This window comes from Struthio camelus, chromosome 4 (assembly GCF_040807025.1).
Source record: "Struthio camelus isolate bStrCam1 chromosome 4, bStrCam1.hap1, whole genome shotgun sequence".
In the NCBI taxonomy this organism is placed as follows: Eukaryota; Metazoa; Chordata; class Aves; order Struthioniformes; family Struthionidae; genus Struthio; species Struthio camelus.
The window spans coordinates 10307113-10319476 of record NC_090945.1 but is presented as its reverse complement, the minus strand read 5'-3'; the positions used below and the strand labels follow the sequence as shown (position 1 = coordinate 10319476).

The 12364-nt window shown below is 42.0% G+C and overlaps 1 protein-coding gene across 19 annotated transcripts in view; it reads left to right on the top strand.

Annotated features, from left to right (window-relative positions):
• The window catches only part of LIN54 (lin-54 DREAM MuvB core complex component), a 46053-nt gene that overhangs the window by 13704 nt on the left and 19985 nt on the right, over positions 1-12364 (top strand). For 15 of the 19 annotated variants that reach the window (XM_068941391.1, XM_068941398.1, XM_068941399.1 and 12 more), the window contains one exon: positions 5550-6277. In XM_068941391.1, the coding sequence (XP_068797492.1) occupies positions 5550-6277 (728 nt within the window). Of the gene's footprint in view, positions 1-3036; positions 3146-5549; positions 6278-12364 lie in introns of those variants that run through there. The other 4 variants (XM_068941401.1, XM_068941393.1, XM_068941406.1 and 1 more) reach the window with 3 other exon arrangements.

Sequence of the window (12364 nt, the reverse complement as noted above, 5' to 3'; positions counted from 1 at the left end):
TGCCCCACCTCTATTCATAGAGGAAGTGACAGTGTTGTCTCATTTTTCCCTCTGCAAAGGAAGATGCTCATGTTACCCGCTTGTTTTCACTACCTGTTAAAACAGTTCTGGGTTTTTTTGTGTGTTCTTTTTTGTTTTTTTTTTTTTTTGTGCTGCCAACATTAGCGTTTGGAGTCCATTTGACTTTGAGCAATTATTTCTTAGGTTATCCACTGTTATGCTGTTTGTATGACCCCAGTTTTCAGTCTCATCTCCCCGTGCTCTCTTCCTCCTCTCCTTCCCCCCCCCGCCAATAAATCCCTTAAAAGAAACTACAGCTATCACCGTTTTCTCTTCCACTTTGTAAGTTAGCAGGCATCTGTCCTGGTGCTCTTTAAAGCTAATAAGTTCCTCTTAACTTTATTCGTCTTAGGAAAATACTTGTGCTTATGCAGCACAAAAGGTGTACAGGGCACTTTCAACGCTGTTATTGCAAGGATTCTGAGCAAATTTTCTTTCTGTGTGTCAGTAACTGTATCCTGTTTCTCATCTCTCGGGAAGATTATTCTCATGATGAATATAGGGTCATATTTTCAACTGCTCGTGGTTAGTGATGTAGGAACTAGTTTCATATATACACTAGATGTCTCCATGGGGTTTCTCTCCTGGAAAGCTACAGCAGCAGTCACTACGTGAAGGTAGGGATTTTTTTTGTGGTGGTCTGTCGTTCCTTTTTGTACTACTTCTTAAGGGTTTGGTGGTACCTAGCTCAGGAAGTTGAAAGGATTTGCTCTTGCTGGCTCTAAGTAGTGCTACACTTAAGCACCTGTGTTTGTGTATCTTTCTAGCTTCAAAGGTCTGCCAGTTGCTCTGGCTGACAAAGATACTTGGTTTCACTTGGTGTATGTTAACACTTCTATTGGTCCCAAGAGAATCTCTGCTATTTTAAGGGCTACATTGAACTTCATGCATTTATCAAACTACTCCTTCCCCCCCCCCCTTCAAGCCAGGTGCAAATACAAAATTAACCAGTAGTTTGATCTCCCTCTTCCCTGGGAAAAGTGTCATTTGAGAAATAAGTCACCAGCAATGTTCATTTTTAAACTTTAGGGCAGGTCTGGTGAGTCTTCCTTCATGTGTATGGTTATACCAGAATCTTCACGTGCCTGACCCCAAGGCATGTGCCACGTACCGAGAGCAGCACAGGGACGTGTGGTCATCTCCTGGAGTCATGACAGGTGAAGAAGTCCCTCTGTCCACTGCTGTCATGTGATGATCTTCATAACACACAGCCGTGGCCCAGGACATCCTGGTAATACTGGTCTCGGTAGCCTTGATTTCTGAGTAATTGTTTTTTCCTGGAAAAACAGTTTTTGCCTGCACTCTGTAGCCCTCGCTGCTGGTTGCATAACATATCCTGACGTAAGTATCTCACTTGAACTGTTTGTGGCTGCAGAGTGGAAGGTTAGCTATTCTTATCCTAGTGAAATGACGGCATTTCTTGAGATGTAATAAGATGTCATTAGCTACTCTAAAATACCAGGTGGTGTTATATCTCCCTGTTGTCTTACTTGTTTGCAGATCAGTGTGTTTTATTTTATTGATTCTTTTGATTTTCCTGTTTAGCTTGGCTTTGCGTGTTTTGTCACCCAAGAGGTTGATATAATGGATCTCTGTGCTCAAGGCTGTTAGCCTGTTAGAAGTTCTACACTGATGTACTAGCGAAGGAGAAAGTTAAAAATAGCTGAACGTTCACATGTGCCCATCAGAAGCCAGATCTCCATGGCGCATTTTTGCCAGCAATCGTAGCATTTTTATCCTCCTTCTAAGTCCCCTTTAGCTTTCATAAAATTATATTGGTAGGGATATAGCCATGATTTTTTTTCTTCTGAATTGAGTTGAATGTGTGATGGAACTCTGAAAATGCTGCCATGTATACATGAATGAATAACCAAGATGGAGAAAAAACTCAGCTTCATCCGATCTTTGAGAAACACAGTATAGGATTTGGAGGTATTGGGGCAGCATTAAAAGTAGCACTCTTCTCTGTATTCTTTCTTTGTTCGTAGCAAGTGTAGATCCATGCCATGGGTAAGATTGTCAGAGGTAGGTCACTGGAGCTGACCTTCTGTCCCTATCTTCCTAAGAGTACTCAGCGTTTTCAGTTCCTGTCAAAAGCAATGCTCTCCAACATCTGTGGAAGGTAACAGAAAAGAATTCAAGGTCATTAATCCAAAACCTTGCTGATGATGTGCTTTAGCCCCTGATTTAAATATATATGTGTGTGTGTGTATGTGTATATATGTACACACACACAAACATTCATGCAGCTTGTTCTGTGTCTGAAGCTGTGGTGGGGTAAAGTTTTTGTTTTTTGTTTTTGTTTTTTTTTTTCCTCCTAAACAGATCTTCATTACACAAAGTTCTTCTTGGGCTTTTAGTTTAACTTGCTTGACTGTTATTCTGTAGGCTAGAGCGACTTATTTAGTAATTTCTTCCTAGCATCTTTGTGGTGTTCCACAGTCTAATAGTGTGCTTATCTGCTTCCTTTGTAGCTTTTTTCTTTGCATTTTGAATTAAATACACTTACTGGTATATACTGTTGTGGGTTACAGCTGTTGCATTCTCAGAGGACTCAAAGCAAAACTGCTCAAGTAAAGAAATTTTGGAGTCTTAACTTTAATAATGGTTTACTTTATCCACCCTGTCTTGAAGATCTCAAAGCTGTTAACATCGGAGTTGTAAAAGAGTTGGCATTGTTTTACTGTTAGAAATCATTATTGCAGAAGAACTGTGAAAATTTGAAACAGTACATGTTTGCTATAAAAGCCTTAGAGGAAATAAGCGGCTGAACTGTTGAAAAATCCTGGCTGAATACTTAGAAGTAAAACCTGCTGGTTTGTTAAAGCTGCTTTGGACAGCAGTAGCCTCTCCTATAGCTAGGAAGAGATTTTTATCATTTCGGTTTGTATATTTATTTCAGTAGAGTTTTCCAACAAGCAATTAAGAAATAGACCGAGTTGATTGCATTGCGTTTTTTCTTGTTGCTTTTCTTAGTGACGCTCGCCTGAATATATGAATGTAAACCAACTGTGGAAGTAGGAGACCTAATATCTTCAAAATCTTCGGATATGAGGGCGATAAGCTATTGATCCGGTAACCACAAGTAATGGTTCCTTTCTTTCAATTTATCATTTTTTAATTCCAAACCTGATGCAAAATATTTCTTTTCCTTCTGCATTCTGACATGTGAGTGGTTTATTTGAAGTCAGAATCCTATTTCAAATGCTGACTTAGCACGTTTTAATTTAACTCTCCTTTTAGTTAGATATAGGTATTTAATAACTCAATCTTTTATGGCTTGCTAGCAAAATCAAATGATGAGAATGAAGACTAAAAATACCTGTTGAGCTATATACCTGCTTGAATGTATGTAAATAAATACCTTCTAGTTATACTATTACATGATAGTAGGGTGACCTTTCTTTTGGGGAATAGAAAGTACAAATGCAAACTGAAAGTCGGTCAGTTACTAAAATAATTTGTTACTGAGTCTGCTCATTTTTTCCACTGTCTTATTGGAATGATCCCCTTCTCAAAACATGTAAACAATTACTATTTGTATTGTGGCTGACCCTGAAGAGTAGCTTCTGGATCCAAGCCCTTTGTGCTTGTCCGTACAGAACAAGATGATGGTTTCGGACCCAAATTGCTCATGAAGTGTAAGGTAAAGGGCCAAAATCCATTTACATTGATGGGGAAGTATAAGAAGGCAAGGAAAAAACATGGCTCAGCATGAGAGCTAGCGGCCTTAACATATGCTGAAGCACAGTCTTTTTTTCCTATTTCTATTTTTGTGCAATCTCCTATGCAGTTAACCAGTTTCACTTCAAAGCAGCAATGTGATACTATTACTAACGTGTCCTTAGGAGTAAGCTGTTATGCCTAGCGCTAGTTATCGGGGTTGGCATCACTGCGGGCTGTTCTGGCATTACTTGAGGAGAAATGCTTTCCAAGGAGAGGTATTTCTGGCAGTGACACCAGATAACTTAGTACCTTTAAATGCCTGCCAATGAGCAAGTTGGTTGCAAGTCTTGACCATTGATTGTCGGAGTAAGTTCTTAGACAGCCTAGTCTTTTGAGTATTAGAAGCAGATTGGTCAGATTGGTACTCCAGCAGTGAGAGGAATCGAGAGCGGATCCTTTGTGGTCAAGAAGCCCAGTGGAGTGCACCAAAGGACCCCCTGAACTCAGCGTGGAAACCAGGCAGAATATAGCAGGATCGTTTCCCGCTCCTTCCTCGTACCTTGTGGGTGAAGTGCAGCTGTTCTGTGGTTAGCTGCTGTGCAAAACCACGCCGCAGTGACTCTAGATGAACAAATGTCACCTCAGCATTTGAGGCGTGCTTTTCATGGCATAATTCCTTAATTGTGAATGTCAATGTAGTACAAATAGCTCAGCTCTGCTTTTCCTAGTAAGTTGGAAACCTGGGTTTGGGAGGATCCTGACCTCTCGCGTTTATCATGAGCACACCGGAGCACGTGGAATACACGTACCCACACAGTGTGCTCTCCCGCGCAGTGTGGGAGCACGCTGATGGAGTGAGGCAAATGGAGAAAATGCCTTAATAAGCTTAATCTGTTGTCCGCTTTTGACAGTGTTTCTGCTTTAGTGAGAATGGAAGATTCGAGCGTTTTCAACGATGTCTTTAAGGCTTCTGAAGTGGGAAGTGACTCTGGTTTTGAATCTTACTGTAGATTTTTGTATATGATTTGGCCTATCTTATCAGCTTGAAAAATCCTGTTGTGCCTTTCAGATGAGGGGGGTTGCTTGTTTTGTGTTTACGAAACATTTTGGATTAATCATAAATGTGGGCTGTATTTTTTTTTCTGAGTATTAAGGACGAAAGTGAGCTGCGCTACTCAGAAGAATTATCCGTTCGCTTTGGAAGGCAAGGCTTGGCTTGGTCCTGGGTGGGCTGCTGATTAAGCTTTTGTGGTTAATAAAACCTGTCACTAGACAGCTATTACCTTCCTGTGTTTTGTGGCTGAGATGTCTGAAATGAGGGTTTAGACACAAATGATCCCCAATGCATTTGGTATAAAGAGAAGTTCTCTGAGGAGAGGTAACTTGCTAGCAGGTGTTGACATGTGTGACAAGAAGTTTTATCCTCTGTCAGAGTTGTAGATCTTTTTTAACTCTTTATATCTCAGTCAGCCGAAATCTCTGAAAAAAGTCCCCATATCCTCAGGGAAAGGACTTTGCTTCAAGTGTACTGTATTGTCAAGCATGGACAGGAATTTTGCAGAAAATCGGTCCATTCGATGGACTTGAAGAGATGATATTGAAGAGGTTTGATATATGTTGTTATTGAAAGCACATTCAGCTAAATGTCTTGATGCACATTCTTTTCTCATGATATCCCTCCCTCCTCTGCTTGCACAGTACACTCAGTCTTCAAGAATTTGTGTCATTGTAGTTTCTTCTTGGGTAGTAGTATTCCTAAAGCTTTGCAAAATGTATGTTTCTTGGAAACCAATAACTTTTTTTTTTTTGTAATGTTGTTGCAGTACCTGCTCCTGTCGTTACCGCCACAACTGCTAACATGGAGGTGGTTTCAGCAGAAGTAAACAGCTTACTCCCTGAGGAAATAATGGACACTGGTATAACTTTGGTGGAAGATGACAGTATCGAGGCCGTTATTGTGTCATCGCCTATGGGAGATTCTATTCCCATGGAAACAGAACTGGAAGAAATAGTGAACATAAGCTCAACCAGTGATTCTTCAGCAACAACTACACCTGCAGTCACCACAGAACCAGTTACTGGGCCCAGTAATCACTCAGGCGAAGTGACAGTGAATACCACAGCTGCAAAAACTGATGCTAATGCAATAGTAAAGCCTACGTTTCAAAGTGGCCTCCATAAACTTGGTGCTCAGAGCCCTGTCACTATATCAGCCAATCAGATTATTCTGAACAAGACTGCTGACCTTAAAATAGGCAATCAGAGTATTAAACCGGATGGGCAAAAGCTAATTGTAACAACTTTGGGCAAGTCTGGCCAACCCATTGTTTTAGCACTACCCCACAGCCAACTCCCTCAGGCGCAGAAAGCCACCTCCCAGGCCCAAGGTGGAGACTCCAAGGTACAAGGCCAGCAGATCAAAGTTGTTATTGGAGGGAGGTCAGAAGTGAAACCTGTTGTTGGTGTCTCAGCTTTGACACAAGGAAGTCAGCTGATAAATACTGCAGCCCAGCCTTCTGTATTGCAGACGCAGCAATTGAAAACAGTACAGGTAAAGTGAGTTGTGCTGATGAAAACTCTTTAAAACAATTATGTTGCTGCAACTGTTGTCAGTTTCCTTGATTGACTGGCAAGGGATGGCTTTTACCCTTGGCACTTGTTCCTTGTATAGAGATATGATGTTGCTCTCAGCCTGCTCTTTCATATGTGGATTCATTTACAATTTAACGCCTTCTACGTCTAGCTACTGCCTAGAAATTTAGGGTCTGCCTCGGAAAACAAATCATTGAATTGAAAAGACCTTTCCTATTATTTTGATATTTTAAAAATAAATTTTGCTTGCTTTCAGGAGGATTGAACTGAACTCCGTATGCCTGTTGTTTCTTTATTTGAAGTGTGCACTGCTTTCCTCCTTTATGATAAAAGCAGCTCTTGCTTCTAACAGTTTGTTATAAATCGGCTATCTAAAAAAGCCTCACAGCATATGAAAAGCCACATAAAGGTATCTCGTGTCTGCTTCAAATATGCTTACGCTTGTTAGTAACTACTGATAAAGTAGACGTTGCCGTAACCCAGACGCTTCCAAGTCTGCCTCCCTAAGCCTGGCATGGAGTTTGAGATATTTGAAACCGAAGAGAATCTGATGGGATCTGAGTATGTGTTGAAAAGAACTGGATTATTACCCAGGTGGTCTGATGTTCATCTGAAACATGGTGAAACTCAACTTGAGTGACTCTGATCTAGTCAGCAGTGATGCACAAATAAGATCCCATTAAAATGAAGGAGGAGTGGGGCTCAAGGAGGGTTATGGAGGAAAATATTTATTCTACAATCTGTAAGTGAAGTGAGAAATAAAACTCAAAAGTATACAAATAAATACTAATTTGCTGCACATAAAAAATAACAAACTTGAGCAAACTGAGTGGAGTGCTAAGTTCCCCAAATGTTATTTCATAGTAAGCAAATGTAAGCAACTGGAGCTCTCATGATTGGTTGTCAGAATATCTTTTCAAGAAGCTTCTGCTCTTGGCTCAGGGCAGGAACGTTTAAGAACGGATCAGTTTGTAGTGTTCGGCTTCTGTTACTCACTGCAGACTGACAGATACAGGAAACTGAGGAGAAAATGACTTGGCTCTTGTGCTTTTGTTTGCATAAGTTTGCCTGTGCCATCAATGATAGAAAAACAGTGACTTTGTGCTTGATCCCTACTGTTGGTCAGTAGGAACCCTATAGGTTCCTTAATGTAATCTGTAACTGACTTGCATCCATTTGTGAGTCTGTGGTTGCCTGCAGTTTGATGGAATTTGTTGTGATCTCTCTTTATTAAAGCTTTGCTTCCTTTTGTAGAAGAGATTGAACTATTAATATCTGAATTTCCTTTTTTTCCCCCCCTTCTGCCATAAGAGGAGGAGGAAGTAGAACTGATAAGCAAGAATACAACGTTTAGTTGCTTGTCAAAAGTGCAGGATACTGCAGGAAAGATGAATATGTTTCCCGAACAGTACTTTCCCCTGTAGGAAATAATTAAGTTATCAAAGGGATATATGAGGATAGATGAGAGATTTGTAATCCCCTCTATCGTGAATGACATGGGAGGTAACCCACCCTTTGAGTCCCTGGCTTGGCGAATGAAGTCATGTTTTTACCCCGTTGTCTTGGAAAGGCTCTTAGCCTTCTTGGCACCTTCTGAGTGGAAAGGAAGCTGTGAGTACATCCCTGCTTCCCGAGGGTGCTGTGGAACTGAACTGATTTGCAAAGCCACGTGAGAGCTTTCAGATACAAAGCAGCACGGCAGTTCAAATTGGTGCAGAAAAGTGAATTGATAAAGATTAGCTTTAGATGGTGAAGGGCTCTGTTCTCCTTGCATTATCACTGTCGCAGTAAGGCTGTAGAGCACTAATTGAGTTTCTCTAATGACCTGAAAAGCCCCTGTGATCTAATTGTGATAATTGAAATCTCAGTGCTTCAGAAAAGGCATAATTGATAGTGTTTGGTGAGATGTCCTTAGGCTCTTGCTCCCTTTCTGACTGCAATTTTAGAGGTATGAAGCTACAGGGTACAAAATGTAGCATGACCTGGGGCTTCAACTGTACCAAGAGGTTTATTGCTGTCCCTTCTAGCATGGAGCTGGACGGCTTGTCCTGATGTAGTTGAAATCGGAGCACAGATAGTTTAAACTATATTGGCAAAACTGTTTGGTAAATACATCTGCTTTCAGCCTGAGGCTCCTGCCTGCGTACAGCCTTAAAAGCAGTGATGTGCTGGTGTAGCACAACTGCACATGTATGCTTTAAGGCAGAAGTTTGACCTTACAGATGATGTGTTTCAACCAGATGTCCAGATCCACTTCCACTGCGGTCACTAAGCCAGCCTGACTTGAATTTGTCCTGATGTGGTAACTGGCTTTGCATTTCAGCAGTTACACCTCTCCGTCTATAGCATTACTGCTACCGTGGCAGGATAACTCCTAAGTCATTGTAGTGGCTGTGTCTTGTCACAGGGAAAAAACCTCATCCACTCCCTAACCTCAGAGTAAGCCCTAATTCCTAACTCAATTTCTTCATTCTTGGTTATCTTCTCAGAAGTTTACCGTTGTCCCTTTTCATTTCCGGATTTGGCTATGTTCATATTATACCAAAAACAAATTACCCAGTGTGTGGCTACACGGGCAAGTTCCCGTTAGGCCATCTAGGGTGCGGGTTTATAGCACTTGAGCTCCTTTGCGGTAGCTGCCTGTGTACACATATTCTTATCCAGTGGTAGATGGGAGGTAGGGTGGTGTGGAGTTTTTTTTTTGGGGGGGGGGGAGGGGGGATGGGTTGGTTGGTTGGTTGCATTTTTTTTAGCATGACTATAGTGTCATTTAACAGTTGAAGACAAGTCTGATCTTAGAAGCGTGCTTTTTGGTCTTGCTTAGTGGAAGACACAGTTTGACCCTTATAAATAAAAGATGCTTGCAGATAAATCCCATTCATTCTGTAGGGGGAAAGAAGCTTGATGTGTGCCTCTTAATCTAATAATTTTCTTATGGAAGAGCTTGTTGCTCCAGGAAGTGTTTTTTGCAGTTTAACTCAAAGTAACTTGCAGGGAGTATGCTTAGCTTACAGAGGCCGAAAGGAATAGTATTAAGCTCCCTGTGATTAGTATGGGCGATGACAGAGGGCTCCAGAGAATTTGCCTTTGCTGAAGCATCAAAGGGACAGTCTGTCATCTTGATTATTTCTTATGGCTTTGCCAGTCTCTTGCTGAAATGAGGAAGGAGTTTTCCCACTGATGCCTAGAAAGCTCTTACAAGTGGTTGGAGTTGATCTGCTGCGGTGGCAAAGCCCTCGGAAAGACGCACTGATGAGGAGCAGTGAGTAGGGCAGAAGTGTGCTATCTGCGCTTGGGGGCCAAGGGCCATTCCTCTTCTATAACTGACCACCTCAGAGTTGCAGCGTGTTTTCCAAGGCCTGAGGGTCACTTGGTAGAATATGTTAGACCTCATATTTTATATGAGAAATAGTTAGACTCATATGTTAGACTTCATATTTTATATGAAAAATAGTTCACACACACACATACACACACAAAAAATTCTAAGGAGTGTATTCTTTCTGTCCCTGATCTGTTTCAGCAGTCTGTCTTGCACCCTTGTGAGTTGAATCTGACGAAAGCAGGGTTATTTGTAGTAATCGGCTCTTTTTTTGAGATTTTTACGTTTTCTGACATATTTCGTGTTAACAGATATGCTTTTGAATTACTTACGTTAAAAAAGGCTATTTAATGACTGTTACTGAAGAATGTCTGCCTTAGTTCAGAGCTTTGTGTTCCTGCGAGACATGGATCACATTTTAAGCCAGACTTTGCCCTCACTTCAGAGAGTATAAGTAATGGTAATTGAAGTACAATAATACCTTATGGCAGGATAAGAATAATTTCAGTAGAATGGAGATCATGTATCCAAGAGATAAAATGTGGGGAGTTTATTATAAATTAAAATGTGTGCAAATTTGCAAAAACTTTACTGGTAAATATCTGTTTAAAAATGGTCATCCGTCAGCTGTGTATGTGCTAAGAGAACTGAATCCTTGAAATACTGAAATGTAAAACTAAATATCAACTGAAATGTAAAAAAAAGTACTTGTAAACCATGCCACGCATGAAGTTGGTCTTCAAACAACCAGTTGTTGGAAGCTTTCACTTGATATATCTTCAAAAAGAGTGGCTTTTTTCTTCTCCGATTCATTTTTAGCCTTGAATATTGCATGCCATCTATAAAAGGGCTAGCCGTCTTCAGCAGTCTTTCTTTGGAGCAGTGTCCTTTAATGGCTTAGGTAGTTCCAGGGGCCCAGGCGAGTGGCTGTGCCCTGGGTGTGGTGTGTTTGGGGTGAACGTGCAGCTGGCTTTTATCTGTAGGCTGTCTGAGGTGGAGGTTTCCTCTGTGGAACAGCTGTCCTGTAAATGCAGAGGAGCACTCGGCCTCCTTTAAATGAGGACTGTTTTCTAGCTCTGTCTGATTGCCAAGCTTGTTGTAGTTTGCTGCCCTTGGCTGGGCACAGCTAAGGCACGCAGAGACAAGGTGTGCTTTTCAATGGAGGCTTCATTGCCCTGACAGTCAACGCAGGGCCCTGAAAGGGGTGGAGGCCGCAAGGCTAGGACGCCGTATAGCGAGGTGGGAGCTCTTGCTTCCCCAGCGGTGCTGTGAGCACGCTGCGGGGAACTGCCATGACCTCACGGTCCTGCTTGCAGGGAAGGTCACTGACTTAGGCATGTGTTGCTGCAGAGTAATTTCGAAGTTTTGGCTTTACTCTGCTGTAAAGGAGGTGTTTACAGTGAGCCAATTCTATAAATAGGGTTTTGCATAGGAAACCACAGCACCCAGCCTATTTGATTACTTCATTTAAGCACTTGCAATTTTCTCTGCCTGTTATAAGTAGCTGTCAACTCTGTACTTTGATGCATGTGAGAGACTTCTCTGGGTCGTTACTTTAGTAACAACAGTAGTTTTGCCTCTTTGAGACATGGATCCTCACATGGATGCCAATGTTGTGCTGCTGGGATGTTACTAGAGTCCTTGACTGGCACACATGGAGTGCAGCTGTGTGTCAGTGATGGAGGAGGGAGGTATGGCCTTGGGCTGCAGTATAGGAAAGTGTCAGGACTTTAGTAATGCCTTCTGAGTAGGCTCAGTTCAGCTTCCGGTGTTTTGTATCATTGAATACTCTGAAACGCGTGGGCGTCCCTCCTCGAGGTACTTCATAGTCTTTTCCACTCTCCCTTGTGCCACTTCTAGGCACGTGGAGGGGAGTTAGCTTGGAGATCCAAGGGAGCTGAAGGAGAATTGCTCTGATAGACGTTGGATGTTGGGGGAGCAGCAACAACAGAGGACTGGATAGTTTTTTGCAGGGCCAGTGAATCATGTCAGCTTATGGAAGCGTCAAGGTAGCTCTGTAGATGCTTTGAAGGAAGTTGTTGGCCTACCACTGGGGAGTAGGGAAGGTGAAAGGGGGGAAAGATCTCCCCCCTCCAGTTACTGAACAGCTAGAACAGCACAGCTGTGTGTGATAGAACCTCAATTTGGTCTGTGATTTGCCACAAAATCGATAGTACATATTTAGGGCCAAACAAGTGGGTTAACAAATACTTTGCTAAAGGTTCCTCTCTTTCCTCACACTTATGGTAACTGTCTTTCAGTCACTTTTAGTTTGCAGGGTAGCGGGAAGGGATAAAGATCCTAAGCGTAGTCACCGAGTGCAGGCAGTGTGTATAGTGAATAGGTTAAATAGTCTGAAAGAAGTCACTTAGTTGAACCCTTCACCAGCTGGATGCCGGTGCACAGAAAGTATTAAAATAAACGTGTCTGGTAGCTGATTGCTGTGAATGTGGTAAATAAGATCAAGTCTGGCTTGTCCATGTTATTAAACCCTGCTTATAAAGCTTTCCAGTTGATGTGGTCAGTCTCATCAAATAACACATACCTGTCCCTGGTCCAGCTGTATTTCAGGAGACTGAATTGGCTGTGAACTGTCACAGTTCACAGGAAGAAAAAAGATCCCCTTGCCCCTGAATGTAACCAGATGATTCGCTATTTGCCAGTGAGTGCGAAAGACATTGAAGGTCTGATACTCTAGGTTTCTGTCAGAACAGTTGCAGAAGG